This window comes from Erpetoichthys calabaricus, chromosome 18, assembly GCF_900747795.2.
Source record: "Erpetoichthys calabaricus chromosome 18, fErpCal1.3, whole genome shotgun sequence".
NCBI lineage: Eukaryota > Metazoa > Chordata > Cladistia > Polypteriformes > Polypteridae > Erpetoichthys > Erpetoichthys calabaricus.
The window spans coordinates 74,480,644-74,499,518 of NC_041411.2; the positions used below are offsets into that span (position 1 = coordinate 74,480,644).

The 18,875-nt window shown below is 40.6% G+C and overlaps 1 protein-coding gene across 1 annotated transcript; it reads right to left on the reverse strand.

Annotated features, from left to right (window-relative positions):
• Window positions 1-4,782: 4,782 nt before the first annotated feature.
• On the reverse strand, window positions 4,783-12,575 carry LOC114668447 (kelch-like protein 10). Its single transcript, XM_028824204.2, has 4 exons — window positions 12,086-12,575; window positions 11,346-11,966; window positions 7,832-7,981; window positions 4,783-5,479 (listed from the first exon to the last, which is right to left on the reverse strand). Exons 1-4 carry the CDS (start codon window positions 12,536-12,538, stop codon window positions 5,105-5,107), a joined length of 1,599 nt encoding a protein of 532 aa, XP_028680037.1. The 5' UTR covers window positions 12,539-12,575; the 3' UTR covers window positions 4,783-5,104.
• Window positions 12,576-18,875: the final 6,300 nt, after the last annotated feature.

Consider the following 18,875-nt stretch of genomic DNA (forward strand, 5'->3'; position numbering starts at 1 on the left):
GCCCTTGGCAAAGATCATTTATAATTCTGCGATGCAGCATTCATTCAGAAAAGTACATTGAGATTTTAGAGCAACATATGCCGCCTTCAAGACAACATCTTTTCCAGGGAGGTCCATGCATTTTTCAACAAGACAATGCAATATGCCATTCTGCACTCAAGGCATGGCTGTGGAGGAGGAGGGTCCGGACACTGGACCCTGTAGAGAATTTTGAAACGATAAATACAACGACGACGACGACGATCCCGTACTGTTGCACAACTTAAGACACGTTTCCAAGAAGAATGGGACAAAAGAACACCAGAGACGCTTCATTGCTTGGTATCCTCAGTGCCAAAATTTCTGTTAAATGTTGAGAGACGGAACGGCAACTTTACAGATTGGCGAATGCTTTACCATCCCAACTTTTTTCGGAATGCGTTGCAGGCCTGAAATGCAGGATTGGATGGATATTAACACATGAAATGAAGCTGACCAGACAAAACATGAATTACCTTGGGTTCATACTGTCTGCAATGAAAATAAAGTCAAAATAAATTACAGAATCACTGCATTATTATTTTTTTTTTTTTTGCATTTTCCACACCGCCCCAACTTTTTCTTATTTGGGGTTGTATTCTTCACGAATTCTGTGCGCCTTTTCTGAAGTATTTTCTGAAAATATTTAAATATTCGAGTAGTTTGGGTTTTTTTAGTCCAGTGATTCTGTCTGGATATGACCTTAGATTGCTTCTAAGAAGTGTTATTTAAAAGTAAATTTATTTTTCCGTCTTTTCCACAGTGCCACTTTATTTATTATATGATCCCCAAAATGTGTAAATTTTTTGAACAACACCTAATCGAGCTCCTGGTTAATCTCTCTATTATAATAAAAAAATCCTCGGACGAGACGAGACTTTTTAGCCTGGGACAAGACGTGACATTTTCAGAGAGATACTTTCATGTACCGCAAGACGAGACTTTGTGGCAAGAGATTTAACCACACCCGGGGCCGGAAATAAAAGACAAAGAGTAGATGACAAAGTAGAACGTTGTAAGGAATTCAAAAACACTGGCGCGATACACATGCAGAGCAGGTTAGAGGTAATGAAAGTACTAAAATTCGAAAGTCTCAAAGAAATGATAGTAAAGATCGCATTAACACAAACAAACGGAAATTATTACTTGGTGAAATAACGGAACAGCAAAACGAGATCAAATATATTTTTCGAATTTAAACTTTAAGGCGGAGACTTGCAGCTCGTCTATTTTGTGTTGCCATCAGGGAAAAGTAGTGTTTCCTCCCAATGAAGAGACATATCCACGAGACTTAAAAGATTTGTTGTTTGGTGAAAGTGAAATCCACATAAGCGAGCGGCAAGAGACGCGAAGTGGCTGGTGTGTAGCACAGACCAGGGGGTTGGCAAGCGAAGTGAGCAGGGGGCAAAGCCCCCTAGTTATATATTGCAAAAATGGGTTTTGACACATGGAAAAAAAAGAATTTGAAATTTGTTTTGATGTATCTTACTGTATTAAAGTTTATAATTTGTTTTAGTAATGGATGCCAGCATTTTAGGCTGTTTCTTTTGGCCAACTCCATGGAAAAATCTTCCCAGAATTCCCTTTGGTGCACTCGTTTATGACATCATCCGGGCAATGTTATCCCTGGCAATTCCTGGGTATCCCAGTTTGATGGATAACCTGAAAATTGCCGTTCAAAAAAGATTTTCTGGTTAACAAATTACTTTTGCTTTTGTTTTTTGACCCAGGGTTTTTGATTATATTTTTGGCTTTGATAAGGGCTGAAATTCCCAATTTTGATCTTGGCCTGTTTCTCAAGCACTCATCTCCTGGGGCCTCATGTATAAACGGTGCGTATGCACAGAAATGCGGCGTACGAACGTTTCCACGCTCAAGTCGCGATGTATAAAGCCTAAACTTGGCGTAAAGCCACGCACATTTCCACGGTACCTCATACCCTGGCGTATGCAATTTCTCCGCTCGGTTTTGCAGACTGGCGGCACCCAGCGTCAAAGCAGTGCTACTGTTCCTGTGTGGTTACCCTTTCTTTCTTAGACCCACATTCCTGACGCGGCTTTATAAATACACTGAAACTAACTGCATATTGTTTATTAGTGTAATGCATCTGATTGTAATTAACCTGTAGCAATATAATGGTCCAGGAAATAGTCATAGCATTCCAAATACCATAACTGCTTTAGCGTTGTTACTCTCACTGCACCTTCTTCTTCTTCTTTCAGCTGCTCCCGTTAAGGGTTGCCACAGCGGATCATCTTTTTCCATATTACTCTCACTGCACCACTCGAAGTATTTATATCACTGCATCTGAGTGGGGAATCACAGCAGCAGCTGATCGGAAAGAGAATTATCAGTATACAGCATGAAGCAGTCGCTGCCTCAGCCATGACAAAACGCTTCAAAGCCTTTCCTGTACTACGGACCTCGCAGTTCACAAACAGTTTAATCCCAAGAACTATAAACTCACTAAATCAGTCCATCAAGTGCTCCTTGCAGAACTGTTTGTACTTATAAGTACAATTACCTCACTGTAAACTTGCACTACAGTTATAATATTGCACAACCTGCACCACTTTATAAAGCGCGTATGATGACGATATCATTTTTAAGATGAAATGCAGCAAAATATGTTGATTATATTATACAGATAAAAGTTTAACTTCATTTAAATAATCTGTAACGTTAATAATTAAACATGTGAGGACACGGTGCCGCAGCGCTAGATAGTTCACGGATTGCTCCTGCCTTGCGCTGTATTCTTGCTGGTGCTGACGCGACACTGGAAAGATAGATGGATAGAATAATTAAACATATACTACGAAGATATTTCAATGTTCCTTAAAAGTTTTGAAGAATCGGCATTCTAAGCTTACAGATGGCTAAATGTCTATTACAGAGCTGATTGTGTGGCGATTGGGTATTTGGATAAAGAAAAGTAAGGACAGGAATTGGAGGTTAGTACGTTTGAAAGAGACAGTACTTCTGTAATAAATTATTTCATCGAAGGTTGTGCATGGCGCAGCAAGCATCTTACATGAGATATGAACAATCACTGCGCCACCGTGTTCCCATGTTTAATAACATGCTCTCATTCCTATCATCATGAAAAAGATATCACATATACATCTCAGTATTTTAATTATTCAGAGAGCTGTAATATCACGAATGTAATGGATTCTGTGTCCTGTCGGAGGAAGAGAAAGAACGGAAGCACGTAGTGATTCACACACACAGAGCATATAGAAGATCAAATACAGAATAAAGCATTTAACATGCTACTTTAGTTACGATGGGATTTGGGAAACTAGTAAAATAAACGATTTTAAGATGAAGTTTATGATGTTCTACTTTAATAACAAAATAAACTACGTGATTAAAGTGGAAATTTCGAGATTAAAGTTGACATTTCGTGCTTTTTTCCCCCCACTGTGTGCCTATTTTTTTCTCTGTACCCTAATAAGCTTTCATATGACACTCAGACGGTGGGCTACAACTCGCCTTTTCACGGCGACTTTGATATGTGACAACTTCTTTTTTATTTCGGGCACTGTGCGACTTTGTGAACTTGAGCTATCGAGTTTCTCCGACACTCTGTCACTCGATCAACTTCCTTTTGTTGATTATACCACTGTTTAAACCAACAAATAGTACATTTTTCCTTTGCCTCCACTTGGTATTTGCTGAAATTCTTATATTTTCCCCCGTGCTTTTCCCATTGTCTTTTCACAGAAGGCTACTTATATTGATTTGCATATTCAAAGAGGCGTAATTCTGGGAGGAGTTGGGGCGGGACAGAAGGTGCGTGCACGTGCATTACTTTTCACGCTGATTGGGATTTATGCAGCGGAAGAATGTGGAAGTTTGCGTACGCACAGATTCCTGCATCGGGATTTTTCTGTGCGTACGCACATTCCTGCTTTTGTGCTTACGCCATGTTATAGTGTGAGTTATACGCACGGCGTTATACATGAGGCCCCTGGTCACTTTCATTTTCCCTGTTATTGTCTCTTGTGAGCAGTGGTGGATCTACTATGAAAGTAATGAATTTTAAGCTTCGGAGCCCCAGAAATGACTGTGGTCCACATTGCTTAAAAACTTTGGGTGTCTACTGTATGACATAAGGTTTTAAACAATAATAAATAATATAGTGTAATTCAATACAAAATAATAGTCACAATAAAAAATTAAAAGGTTATTAATGTTTCATGTAGGCTAGTCATAAAGGAAAAACAAAGTTCAAATTAAGGGTGTTTCATTCTAAGTATATCTAGTGTATGCCATTGTGAACTGGCAGTACCGCGTAACACAGATATCCGGTTTATAATTCCTTATCACCATCCTGAAGGATGGCAATTCACCTTTTTTTAAGAGAAAAAACTTTAACAATATAGCAAGCTACAGGGTTGATAAATTAAGATATGATAGTAATTCTATAAGAATTGCGTCCTCACAGGGAGTTTTTAGTTAGCGTCCACAGAATGTATGAAACAAAGCAATACAATAAAACTTCATGACAGATAAGTGAGGTTTACTCCTGTCAAGTTAGAGCACAAGATGAACTCATATGGTGAAATACACCTGAAAAAACAATTACAATATCCAGTGTAGGTAATACAGTGTGACATAAAGCACCTTGTGAATTTCCCATTGGGATTAATAAAGTATCTATCTATCTATCTATCTATCTATCTATCTATCTACCTTACAGTAGGGAGCTTAGATAATGACAAGACATACAAAGGCCTTACCTTGCTTTGTTCCACATCTGGACACATACACAGGTGGAAGGCCACAAAAGATTTCTCTGGAATTCTCAATGCTGTTGTAGGCTCTTCTTAATTAATTTGCAGATCATCAGACCCATTGTGATGTCAGAATTCAGATTATAGCATCTCTCCAGCAACGCTGGGCCTTTACCATGAGGTACAATGTCTATTTCTTCAAAGAACTGAAGATCGTTCCTCTTGCTTATCCACTTACTCCACGCGACACTGGTATAAGCAGCATTGAATGCCATCACGTAGAAAATGCTGCAAAGCTGGCAGATGGGCTTTTTGCTTTCTGTGTTTTACAAGAAGCTTGCTACTCACACCTGTGGAATGTTGTAGAAAGGGGAGAGTTTATGCTCTGCAGACAGGGTGACTGACTCCAATGGTTCCCGGTGAGCAGCATACTCTCTGATGTTGGGCAACCCCGACAACACACAGCAACTCAAAGCCCGGCGGTCCACGTTCATATCTGCCACCTCTTTCCACTCGTTGGTTTCCTTGTTGTAACATTCCACTTCAGCAGAGGTGATGAAGCCGTCGTAACCGCCAACTACGTAGAGTAGGTTCTCCATCGTCTCAATGCCAAAGTTACTGCGTGGTGTGATCATTGAGGAGACGACTCGCCAGGAGTCAGTCAGTGGGTCATAGGCCTCAGCAGTGTTCAGGCGGTCTTCCCCATCAAAGCCTCCCACCTAGAAAATTGAAGTGCGAGTCAGATTTATACAGGGTAGCTTATAAAGTGGCTCATTGTGGTATGAAATGTTCATCTGTCAAATGCAAAGTCTATAGAAAGGACAGCAGTCAGGGACTTCGTTCACTCTTAATTCTTCTAGGGTAAGCAACAAGTGCTTTAAAATTTTGTTAAGGAAGCATTCATAAAGTTACACGAGAGCAACATCAGCCTCTTTACTGCAGGCATGAAACGCTCATCTATTGTGTGTAAAGTGGGCAGAAAGGACATATAGCAAGAGTAGTCGTAAACTTATTTCAATTGTTCATTCTTCTAGAATAGGCAACACATGCTTTAAAACAATGTGGATTTATTACAACAAACAAGAGCAAAGTAGGCCCACTTACCTTGGTCTTTTTAAAATATGGTTACGTCCACACTACTATGTTTTTATTTCAAAACTATGTTTTTAAAAGAAAACGATCTACGTCCACATTACCAATTTCATATCTTTTTGAAAATCATCTCCGTCCACTCTAAAACAACTAGAAACACATATGACATAGATGTTGAAAAAGAAAAAAATCCATGAAGGGACGGTAACACCTCCATCCATGGGATTTATCGGAAAACTGTAGCAAGTGGTAAATTATTTTCCCTTTGAGTATGCTCCCAGCATTGTCTATACATAAACACAATTTAAATGTATACAGGTAAGCAACACAACAAGTGTCATGGAAAGCAACTCTTCTACTGTATGTCCATGAATATATTTTCCTTCTGGGAAGGGTGACCAATTGGGGAATGAGAAGTTATAATGAGCAGGATCCAATCACAAACAAATCAGAGCGCAGTTGAAGAGTCTGCATTTTTGATAAGCTGAGTTTTCGTCCACCCACACCACAATTCTGAGGCTGCCTTTTCAGAAGTACTGTATATGGCTCTGGAGAGTTTTCAAGTCTCTGTTTTCAAGGGGTTTTAAACATCGGGGTAGTGTGGATGGAAATGCTAAAACCGAGACTCTTCTTCTTCATCTTTCGGCTACTCCCACCTAGGGGTCGCCACAGCAGATCATCGGTCTCCATCTATCCCTGTCTTTTACATCATTTTCTGCCACAATGACTGCCATCCTGTCCTCCCTCACCACATCCATAAAACTCCTCTTTGGCCTTCCTGTTTTCCTCTTGCTGGGTGGTTCTATCCTCAACATTTGTTTCCCGAGGTAGCCCACATCTCTCCTCTGTATTACCCCAAACCATCTCAATCTCGCCTCTCTGACTTGGTCACCAAACTGTCATACCTATGTTGTCCCTTTAATAAACTCACTCATAATCCTGTCTACCCTCGTTACTCCGAGTGAAAATCAAAGCATCTTCAACTCTGCCTCTTCCAGTTCTGCCTCCTGTCTTTTCGTCTGAGCCACCATCTCCAAACCATACAACATCATTGGTCTCACTACCGTTTTATAGACCTTTCCTTTTACTCTTACAGGTAAGGTACTCTTCTCCACCCAGTTCACCCTGAATGAACTCTCCTTCACCTCTCTGCCGCACTCTCTGTTGCTTTAGATTGTTGAACCCAAGTATTTGAATTGGTCTACCTTCACCACCCCTGCTCCTTGCAGTCGTACCCTTCCACCACCATCCCTCTCATTCGTGCACATCTACTCTCTCTTACTCCCACCTACATTCATTCCCCTTCTCTCCAATGCATACCTCCACCTCTCCAAGTTCATCTCAACCTGCTGTCTACTCTTACTACAGATCACAATGTCATCTGTGAACATCACAGTCCACAGAGACTCCTGTCTGACCTCCTCTGTCAACCTGTCCATCACCTTTGCAAAAGGGAAAGGACTTGAACCAGGCAGCCATTCCTACCACAGTGTCCTCATACATATCCTGCACCACCCGACCTACTCATACAGCACCATAACTCCTCTCTTGGCACCTTGTCATATGCTTTTTCTAAGTCCACAAACATGTAATGCAATTCTGTCTGACCTTGTCTGTACTTCTCCACCAACACTCTTACAGCAACCATCGCATCTGTAGTACCCTTTCCTGCTATGAAACAATATTGCTGCTCATAGATCTAATGGCTGCATTTTTAAATGAAAACATAGTAGTGTGGATAGGGCCTATGACAGGATGACAGTGGACAAACAGGGTGAAAGATTGACTCTTACTCAAACGAACTTTCAGTCAAGTAAAAGGCAAACACAATAGCGTGCAACAGCCAGCTAGGCAGATGTTTAACAATTTTGAAACCTCATTTATCATAATACAGAGCTCTTTGGGAAGCTTGTTTTCTTAACCCATGGAAGCAAAGCTCAGACCAGAACAAAAGCATCTCTGCATTCTATATCGCTTACCGCATAAACTTCATCTTTGTAAGCAATCACGCCAACTCCACTTCTCTGGATCATCATTGGGGAAATCATTGACCACTGATATATTCCAGGATCGTACACCTCAGCGGTGAAGAGGTAGTCTTCGCCATTGAAACCCCCACAAATATAAATCTGGAAGGGAAATAAACTGTATTTGTTTTTAAGGTGATATCTTAGTCTGTGTTTCATAACAAAATATTCTGAAACCCACTTAATACAACTGAGGGTCACAGTGGCAGGGTGCCAATCCCACAAGCATTGGGGACCTTCACATTGATTGGGGAACACTAGTGTATTGCAGGGCACACTCACACATGCACAGAGAATGATAAACACACTGAATAAGCTACCAAGTAGTGCGGCAGACTGCATTATTTTAGGGACCATCAAAGGTTGACATGATGTTCATTTGAGGAAATTAGATGAACAGGAATATGATCTTTTTGGGTTCAATGGCTTGTTTTAATTCATTTATGTTCCATTTTGGGACACAAAACTGACATAAGAGTAGAACATTGTCAAAAAATGGTCAAAGATATTTCAAAAATCTATCAATCTATCTATCTCATCCTACCAACTATACTAAAATTAGAGTCTATCTATCTATCTTATCCTGCCAACTATACTAGAATTAAAGTCTATCTATCTAATCCTGCCAACTGTACTAAAATTAGAGTCAGTCTATCTATCCATCTTATCCTGCCAACTATACTACAATTAAAGTCTGTCTGTCTGTCTATCTAATCCTGCCAACTACACTAAAATTAAAGTCCATCCATCCATCTATCTAATCCTGCCAACTATACTAAAATTAAAGTCTATCCATCCATCTATCTAATCCTGCCAACTATACTAAAATTAAAGTCTGTCTATCTAATCCTGCCAATTATACTAAAATTAGTCATTCTATCTATCCATCCATCTATCTTATCCTGCCAACTATACTAGAATTAAAGTCTATCTATCTAATTGTGCCAACTATACTAAAATTAAAGTCTATCTATCTTATCCTACCAACTATACTAAAATTAATGTCTGTCTATCTATCTCATCCTACCAACTATACTAAAATTAATGTCTGTCTATCTATCTCATCCTACCAACTATACTAAAATTAAAGTCCATCTATCTATCTATTCCTGACAACTATACTAAAATTAAAGTCCATCTATCTATCTAATCCTGCCATCTATACTAAATTTAAAGTCTATCTGTCTATCTAATCCTGCCAACTATACTAAAATTAAAGTCTGTCTATCTATCTATCTAATCCTGCCAACTATACTAAAATTAAAGTCCATCTATCTATGTAATCCTTCCATCTATACTAAATTTAAAGTCTGTCTATCTAATCCTGCCATCTATACTAAAATTAAGGTCCATCTATCTAATCCTTCCATCTATACTAAATTTAAAGTCTGTCTATCTAATCCTGCCAACTATACTAAAATTAAAGTCCATCTATCTATCTATTCCTGCCAACTATACTAAAATTAAAGTCTGTCTGTCTATCTATCTATCTATTCCTGCCATCTATACTAAAATTGAAGTCATTGTATCTATCCATCCATCCATCTTATCCTGCCAACTATACTAGAATTAAAGTCTATCTACCTATCTATCTATCTATCTATCTATCTATCTAATTGTGTCAGCTATACTAAAATTAAAGTCTGTCTTATCCTACCAACTATACTAAAATTAAAGTCCGTCTATCTATCTATCTATCTATCTATCTATTTATGTTTCTATCACACCAGTGCAGGAAAACTTTAAGTTCAGTTTCAATAACCTGCAAATGCTAATCACTGCACTAATGTAGCACCCTTTAGTTTTAACATACCCATTGTAATGAAAGGTAGGGAAAGGTGGCACACAGAACCAGGAGGCCCCCAAAATGGTTGGATAAGGTGGGTGTGCCACTTAAAATGGTTGGTGTTTCCTTTTCCAGTTGGGAACGGCACTATAATAGAAGGACAGAGGGAGACTTCATGGTGGGGGCATGTGTTTCCCCAGTAGTCTGGGTAAAAGCATCCCTCTAGTACAGGGGTAGGCAATGTCGGTCCTGGTGAGCCGCAGTGGCTACAGGTTTTCATTCCAACCCAATTGCTTAATTAGAAACCAATCATTGCCAATATCAGACCTTATTTAATTTTATGGCTTGTTAGTCTGTGCAATGTAAGTCTCTTATATTGTAGATTTTTTTCCTTTCCAAGGATATCATCCAAATGATTTGAAGCCTAAAACAGATCATTTTCAGTCTGTCACATTTTTCTATTAAGTGTTTTACTAAATCAAACAGTGCATGATGAACACACACAGATGTAATTGGAAAAAAGCTAGCTGGAGAACTGCTGGCTGCTTTGTCTTTTACATCTTATTGCTAATAAGGAGCAATTAAAACACGGAATGCAGCAGTTTAAGATTGAAATAAGCAATTAAGGTTGGAGAACCTTAACAAGCGAGACCACTAAAATGAAGCATCAAAATGTCACTTAAGCAATATGTGCTTCATCAGCAATAATTGAGTTCTCGTTAAGGAACTGGGTTGGAACAAAAACCTGCACATACTGTGGCACTCCAGGACCGACATTGCCTACCCCTGCTCTAGTAGCAGTGCCCAGAATGAGTTGATGTACAAGCTTCAGAATTGGGTGAACACTTGGAAAATAAAGTTTAACATTTAAAAGTACAAGGTTGTTACACATAGGCAAAAGGAATGCCAATTATAAAAACAAGTTGGGAGACATTGTCCTACAGGAAGCAACATCTGAAAAGAATTTTAGGGTTTGTGTTGAGATGTTTTCACCATCTAAACAATATGCAGAAGCAATCAAAAAGGTGACTAAAATATTAGGTTGTATCATAAAAACTTTTAAATATAAACAGTTTGACATTATGCTTAGACTATATAATGTACTAGTGAGATGGCATCTGGAGTGTTGTATGCAGGTCTGATCTCCATGCTACAAAGAAAGACATAGCAGTACTTGAAGCTGTGCAAAGGAGATCAACAAGGTGCACCCCAGTACTTAAGGACATGTCATACTGAGAATTAAACCAGTTTAGTCTCAAGCAGAGTAGACTGTATGGGGGACCTAATTCAGGTCTTCAAAATTCTCAAAGGCATCCATAAAGTAGATTCAGCAGAATTATTTCAGGTAAAGGGTAAATCATATATTTGAGGACTCCACTGGACATTATGGGGAGGTGTATTTAGGACTGAAGCCGGGAGGCACTTCTTTATGCAAAGAGTTCTGGGAATCTGGAACAAACTCCCAAGCAGAAACTTTGACAACCTTTAAGAAGAATGTGGATGAGATATTGGGACAGCTTAGCTATTAGCTAAACAAGCAAGGCTGTTGGACTGAATGGTCTACTGTCGTCTGTCAAACTTTTTTATGTTCTTATTGGCCAGAGGTGTGTGGATGCTTGGGGTGTCAGGTCTGCTCACTGATATGAAGCGGTTCCCCAACTTCAGCACCTCCATTCTTACCTTCCCATGCAGAGTGGCGGCACTGGCATCACTTCTCCGCTCATTCATAGATGACAGCAGGGTCCACTGGTTAGTCTCTGAATCATACTTCTCAACTGTATTAAGGCGAGCGTGACCATCAAAGCCCCCCATGGCGTAAATGAGCTCATTCAGAATGACTACACTGACATAGCCCCGGCGGGAATGCATGGGGGCCACTTCTTGCAGGACCTTCTGCACTGGGTGAAACCTGCAAACCCTGTTGCAGTACTCCACACTGTCAAATCCACCAATAAAATAAATATACCCTTTCACATAGGCCGTTCCGAGGTAGGCTCTGGGCGTCTCCTCCTCACACGTCACATCCATCCACATTTTTGCCCTTGGGTCGTAGGCCTCAATAATATTAGTGGGGTGACTGTCGCTCCAGCCTCCAATGGATAAAAGAATACTGTAAGGCAAACGAGCGTGAGCCAGGGAGCATCTGGACTGTGGACCAATGGCTTCATTCATACTAATCTCATAGATCATTTGAAACAAGGCTCTGTAGAAAAAGAGTTTATATTCCTCATTGTCCTGTATGTACTCACTGTTCTTCACATCATCCAGAAAGAGCTGAGCATCCTTGAGTTCTAGCCGTACCTGTAAAAAGAGAATCTGAGTCTTATCTCTTTTCTAAGATGCCGGCACTAGCACATCTGTGCTGCTTCTCTGGTCTCCTGTGCTTAAGATGAAATATCAGTGTTATTAAAGCTGCGTACCTTTGAAAGAAGTTTCAAAAGAAATCCTGTACGGTCTTCTTTCTGGTGGTAAGTCCACTTTATTACAGCATGGAAGACCTGGCTCTCATTGGTGATGTTTAACTCATCCCTGTCGATGATGTCATACAGTTCATAGAAACTCAGCTGCAGGAACTCCTGAGACTCCTTCACGAGCTCCTCAAACTTGTACATGATGTACTTGAAGGCTCTGAGGCACAGCTCTGGACAGCAATGATAGTAGGCAAACTTGAAGATCCCAATACAGTTCTCCACGCTGAGCTGAGACTCAAGGAAGTCACAACAGAGGTTTAAGAGGCCCAGGATATTAAACTGGTCAGCCACCACGAGCAGCTGCTTCACGTTGTCGGAGGTGATCAGGACAGTCTGGGTGTAGGCAAAGGAGATGATCATCTCCATCATATCTGGAGAAATGCCAGGGATGTCATAGATCATTTTCTCTGTGCTGTTCCACCTCTTGGAAAACAGTGTCCTGCGAACAAAAAGAATTCAATAGGTCATTAGGTGCCATAGGCACATTACTGTTATTTGCAAGAGTACAATGAAATTCTACTTGCATGTGCTAAAAACAAGCAACATGGTTAGTGTTACTAAAGAGAGATCAAGACAATTTGGACCATCTTCAATTTACACAGCGTCACAATCAGTCCCTTATTTTTTGTCCCTAAAATGAAACCAAGTCAAATTTTTGGACATTCATACATCTAGATAGATAGATAGATAGATTTTAATTTTAGTATAGTCGGCAGGATAGATAGATAGATAGATAGATAGATAGATAGATAGATAGATAGATAGATAGAAACCTAGGATGAATTGTGGTGTGTCTCTCTGAAACAAAACACTTGGCATAGTCAGCAGGATTTTAGACAGGTGGCGTTTCCATTAGATAGATACTGTAGAAAAGAAAAGTTAAAGTTATCATAATTTCATATATTTAAAGAGAATCATAAAGCATGTATGAGAACAAGTATTATATATTCTGATGCACATTAGCATAGTAAGAGTTAAACAATAAAAATCCGTTGCTTGTCTATTTTATTATTTCTCTCTGTGCAGGTCAAGGCCATTGTGTACTTTTAGAGGGCTAAACAGGCCATTGTTTTAAGAAATGCAGCCATTGAGGCTTTGGCCATGAGAGAAAACCAGCTAGGCCTCTGCCTCACTGTCTGCTTGCCAGGACAGGTGATGACAAGTCAAGGAAAACGCAGCTTATAAGAAACGGCGTTATTGTTTTAGGGGCACAACTGCCCCAACCTCTAACCCAATATATAATGTGTTGGTCTGCCTGATTCCGATTTACTGGTGGGAATCGATTGATAAATAAGTTTTGGACACCTGCACAGGGTATGAAGTAATGATGACAGTTTTGGTCTGGTGATGGACATTAGGTGATGGGAAGAGCCAGAAGGAGGAGAGTATTTTTGTATAAGTGATAAGAATTGTGATAAATGTAAGCTCACTGAATTTTCTAATTCCTCATCTCACTTGATTTGTGTCTGTGTATGCATCACGCAATAAAACTTGATTCTGCTATCTTTCTAAAACTCTGTGTGCCTATCGATAGATAGATAGATAGATATGAAAGGCACTATATAATAATGATAGATAGATAGATAGATAGATAGATAGATAGATAGATAGATAGATAGATAGATAGATAGATAGATAGATAGATAGATAGATAGATTTTAATTTTCACATGGGGAAGTTTGTTTTTTTACAGAAGCTCAAGAAATAGGTAAAGAAACAAATACATAATTACTACAAAAAAAAACACACAAGAATAACTAAAAAGAAAGAAAACTTCTGATTTGGCTAAGACTTATTACATTTGGTATAAAGGAGCCAAAGAGGCATTTCATTACACACTTTTGTTAAATGATTTGTTAGCTGAAAAGTCCTCTATGCTAATGTGTCAGAGAGAGGACAAGCAGTAATGTTCATAATAGCCATCAGTTTTGTCTTCACACTTTTTTTTCTCTCCACTACTACGTCCAGGAGCTGAGGGTGCCACAACCTCAGATTTGTTGAATTATCAGCACGTTTCGGATCATAAGCTTCTGATTAAGACCAAGTTCAAATTCTAACCCCAGACGTTTGTGAGTACCAGCTTACTGGCCTGCCTGTGTGCATGTGCTTGATGCTCAGTGATTGCCGCAACTGTAATTCTACCTTTTCTTCCTATCATGTAATCCGCTTCTCTAGTTTGCTTCATGCTCGGCAGATGTTGCTGCCCTTCTTTTTCTTTTGGCAATGTCAACTTCAATCATTCTGCCATAAAGAACCACACAAACAATGCTCCCTTTGTCAGGGTTTGTTGATTTACCACCATGTCTGAGTTCTTGAGGTGGAGTGATGGCTCTGAGGCTAACAATCTGTGCTGGTATCTGGAAGGCTGCTGGTTCAAATCCCATTACTGCCAGAAGGGAGCCCTTGAGCAAGGCCCTTACCCTGAAAATTGCTCCAGGGGTGCTGTACAATGGCTGACCCTGCACTCTGACCTCCAAAGGTCACGTGAAAAGACAGTTCCCCTTGGGGATTAATACAATGTACCGAATATCAAAAAAAGGCCTTTGATTAAGACCTAGATAAAGGTTCTAATGCCAATAGTTCATAAGTCATTGACTGACACAGACTATTACTTGCTGAAGTGACAGGGAAGCCACCATGGAGCTGGACATACTGTACAATGGCAATAGACATACAATGCATTGTCTGCTTACCTGAAGTAAGGGCTACAACAACAGAGGACATTCTTGTGAGCAGGGAACTCCACTCCGTTCACACAGATGATTACATCGAGAAAGCAGCCTTCCAGGCGCAGCTCGTTCAGCACATTGTAGTCCAGGCTGCACATGTTATTTTCCATGCTACCCTCCTGTCGTTTAAATTAACCGGACTCAATCATGAGAAGAAAAAGCAACATCTTCAACGCAGCAGCTTGGAAGTTGAGTCCAAAATCTAGTGCAGGGTCACCACAGTGACAATCCCGAAGTTTCCATGATTCGGTAGAGCCAAGTGATCCATTTAAGAGGAGGAGTGCTTTTTACATGGACTGTGGGAATGATGAAGATTTGCTGGGAGCACATGTGAAAAATCCTGAAATACTGGGGGAAGATAAAAGGTTAAAATGTAGAGAGAGTAAAGACTAAAGTATATAACGTCTTGAAGGAGCCACTGGATTGAGTCAGTAGGCTGTGGAGCTGCATTCTAAAGGCCTTCAGTTACTGGCTTGTGCTTAATTCTAGTCACACAGATAATGCTGCCATGATTAAAGGCCAATCTGTGACACACTGTACTGATGTTTGCTTGAAAACACGTGAATTAGTTGCAACTTAACACTCATGAACAACAGCTGCTTCACTACTAATATCACGGGCAGTTCTGTGTCCACACTGCACTCTTACAGCTCTGCTCTGGAATGAGAGTATACATGCTAAAGAGTCTTTCTAGAGTTTCTGGGGTTGCGCCAATTTGGTCTTAGCGGGGTCCCTGCTGTTTTAAGTGGTAAAGTCCAAGGGCTGGCACAAAAGAACATTCATGTGCTATAAATTTAGCACAAAGCTGAATAAAAGCCAAAGTTTTACATGTCCTTCTTAACTTCTGCTAGTATACTACTCAGGCACCATCACCTCATAGGTGATACCCCACTCCAGAATGTGGTGCAGCCCAGAGGCCAAAGGATTAGGGACATGGGCATTTTGTATTTTTTCACATTGGACCGTTACTACAGAGGGGTTGATTAGGTCATTTTTGTTACATGTACAGAGTACAGTGAATTTCGTCAGATCTATTTGTACCTGACGCGTCCTTGTCGCCACAGGGTCCGCTAGGGTGCGTGTGGTTTGGCCGTGTGTGCAGAATGGGTGAAAGCCAAATCCCTTACTGACATCTATGGCGAAACCACACAGCAACTTGGAGGGTACATTGAAATGTGCGTAACAAAACTTGGGCATGTCAAGTTGAAGATGACCACAAACGACATTGACTCAGTCTAATGGAGGTTAAGGAGATAGCACAACATCGAACCAGCTGGGAGCAAATCATGTGGGATGTCTAAAACCCATCAGCATGTAGATAGATAGATAGATAGATAGATAGATAGATAGATAGATAGATAGATAGATAGATACTTTATTAATCCCAATGGGAAATTCACAGTACAGTAGCATACTGGCTTCAAGGGTTTGGAGGGCAGCCTCATCCTGCTGCCTGCTAAAGGATTGACAAATGAGGATGCTTGTGATGTAAATTTTGTCAGCGGTCAAGGTGTGTGGACCAGCGATGTGGTGCATCAACTTTGCATGTGCTAGACAAGAAAATATGGACTCATTTGTGGGAGAGTTGTGTGACGTGATTCTTCGCTATCCACACCAATACAATCCAACTTTAAAAACACACAGAGAAAACCAAATGTGCTGAAATTCATGGTGAGAAATTGCCCAGATGCTGTGCAAAGATGGAAATATCTGCAAGATCAATAGGTAAAGGCAAAGAAAAATGCAGACATGGTGGCGATTGAATGTTTCGAGACTTGCTTGGTTTTTCTGGGCACATTAAACACCAGGACACAGACTCCAGTGTCCCAGCCATGTGCAGCAAACACAGCAGCTCATTTTGAATGCCAGTGCACATGCATCAAACGATTCTACAACTGCGCAGTGTCGCAGACTGAACACTATGAACAGACCAAGGTGCGCATCCTCTGTGCGTGACCACATCTGTGGCGGTCTGCACCCGGGTAGAAACAGGCGTTTGCTTGAACATGCTAATCAGGTAGAGATTTGACAAACGAGAGGAGACCACTCAGTCCACCAAGCCTGTTTGTTTATCTAATAGCTAATCTGTCCCAATACCTCATCCAGATTCTTCTTAAAGGTTGTTACGGTTTCTGCTTCAACTCCATGTCTCGGTAGTTTGTTCCAGAGTTGCAAAACTCTTTGCCTACAGAAGAGCTTCCTGGCTTCAGGTTTAAATTCACTTCCCCTTAATTTCTACTGATGTCCTTGAGTACCCTTAAGCTGAAAGAATTCTGCTGGACTTGCTTTATCAATGCCTTTGAGGATTTTAAATATCTGGATTAGGTCCCCACTCCATCTCCTCTGGACAAGACTAAACAGATTTAATTCTCTGAATCAGTCACAGTAAGATGCATCCTCAAGCTCTGAGATGCACTTGGTTGTTCTCCTCTGCACAGCTGCTTCAAGTGCTGCTATGTCTTTCTTGTACCGTGGTGACCACATCTGCACAGAATACTCCAGATATGGTCACACCAGTGCATTATATAGTCTGAGCATATCTCCATCCATTTTCCAACCCGCTGAATCCGAACACAGGATCATGGGGGTCTGCTGGAGCCAATCCCAGCCAACACAGTGCACAAGGCAGGAACCAATCCTGGGCAGGGTGCCAACCCACCGCAGGACGCATATCATCCCTTGACTTAAATTCAATAGTTTTTACAATATAACCTAACATTTGATTTGCCCGTTTAAACGCTTTTGCACATGTCATAGATGATAAAACGTGTCAACATAAAACCCTAAATCCTTTTCAAAAGTTGTTTCTCGTAGGTCAGTGTCTCCCATCTTGTATTTATAATTGACTAGCCGTCCCCCATGGCTCCGCCCGCGTAGTAGTGAAACAGGACCACGAGGAGGGCCCTGCCCGGCTCCCCACTCCTGACATCACGCTTCCCCCTCCCCTTGGCCCACAGCCTCTGCCTCAGATTAGCGCGAATATATCGCTCCTGCAAGCGAATTATGATTCTTAGTGTAATGAGAGAAGTTGCAAAAATCAAACGGAATGTTCCAGCAAATTATAGAAAAAAACCCGATCTAAATCCGTTAAGTAGTTCTCTCGTTCGCTAGCTAAGCGGATGTAAGATACGCACCGAGGCTGTCACATAAGTGAGGAGGGTCCAGTCCCCCTCCACTCAGCCCGCTGCATCTCTCTTGGATTCACGCAAATAAATCGGTACTGCAAGCGAACTATGATACTTAGCACGATGAGAGAAGTCACAAAATCAACCGGAATGTTCAAGCAAATTCTAGAAAAAAACCCAATCTAAATCCGTGAAGTCGTTCTCTCGTAAAAAGCGGACAGACATACAGACAGACAGATGTTGCATTTTTTATATATAGAGATGTTCGTTTGGCCCACGTGTAGCGCTTTGCACTTTTCTCCAATAAACTGTATTTTCCAGATGTTTGCCCAGTTGTGAAGCTTGTCCAGGTCTTTTTGAATTCTTTTTGCTGTTTCCTCAGTGTCTGCCATCCCTCCCATTTTAGAATCATCTGCGAATTTGACAAGTTGACTAACTATAACAGAATCAATGTCATTAATATAAATCAGAAAAAGTAATGAGGGTCCAAAGACAGACAGACAGAATGGTCCCCACTCCATTCTCCTCCTATCTGTATTCTTTGTCTCCTGCCGGTTAACCAACTGGAGATCCAGTTTTGTAGATTATAGCTTCTAGTTTCAGAATTCATCTTTGGTGTGAGACGACTGTATCAAATGCTTTTTCGAAAGTCAAGGTAAAGTTGCTTCTCCAAAAAAATCTAAAAGGTTGGTTTGGCAGGACCTTCCTCTCATAAACCCATGGTGCTGCTATTTAGAATATTATTTTTGTTTAGGTAATTTTCTAGTTTATTTCTTATTATAGTTTCCTACATGTCAAATTATGCACCTGCGTGACGACTTTCCAGCACGGGCTCAGGTTTTCAAAGTATCGCAACCAGCACACTCGTTTATCTGACAGCCAATA

Excerpts from the sequence above, each read along its gene's own strand:
- LOC114668447 (XM_028824204.2), bottom strand. The coding sequence starts at position 12,538 with ATGATCTATGACATCCCTGGCATTTCTCCAGATATGATGGAGATGATC. Across the intron at positions 11,967-12,085 it reads TTTTGAAACTTCTTTCAAAG|GTACGGCTAGAACTCAAGGA; the intron begins GTACGCAGCTTT and ends CTCTTTTTACAG. Across the intron at positions 5,480-7,831 it reads ACAAAGATGAAGTTTATGCG|GTGGGAGGCTTTGATGGGGA; the intron begins GTAAGCGATATA and ends TCAATTTTCTAG.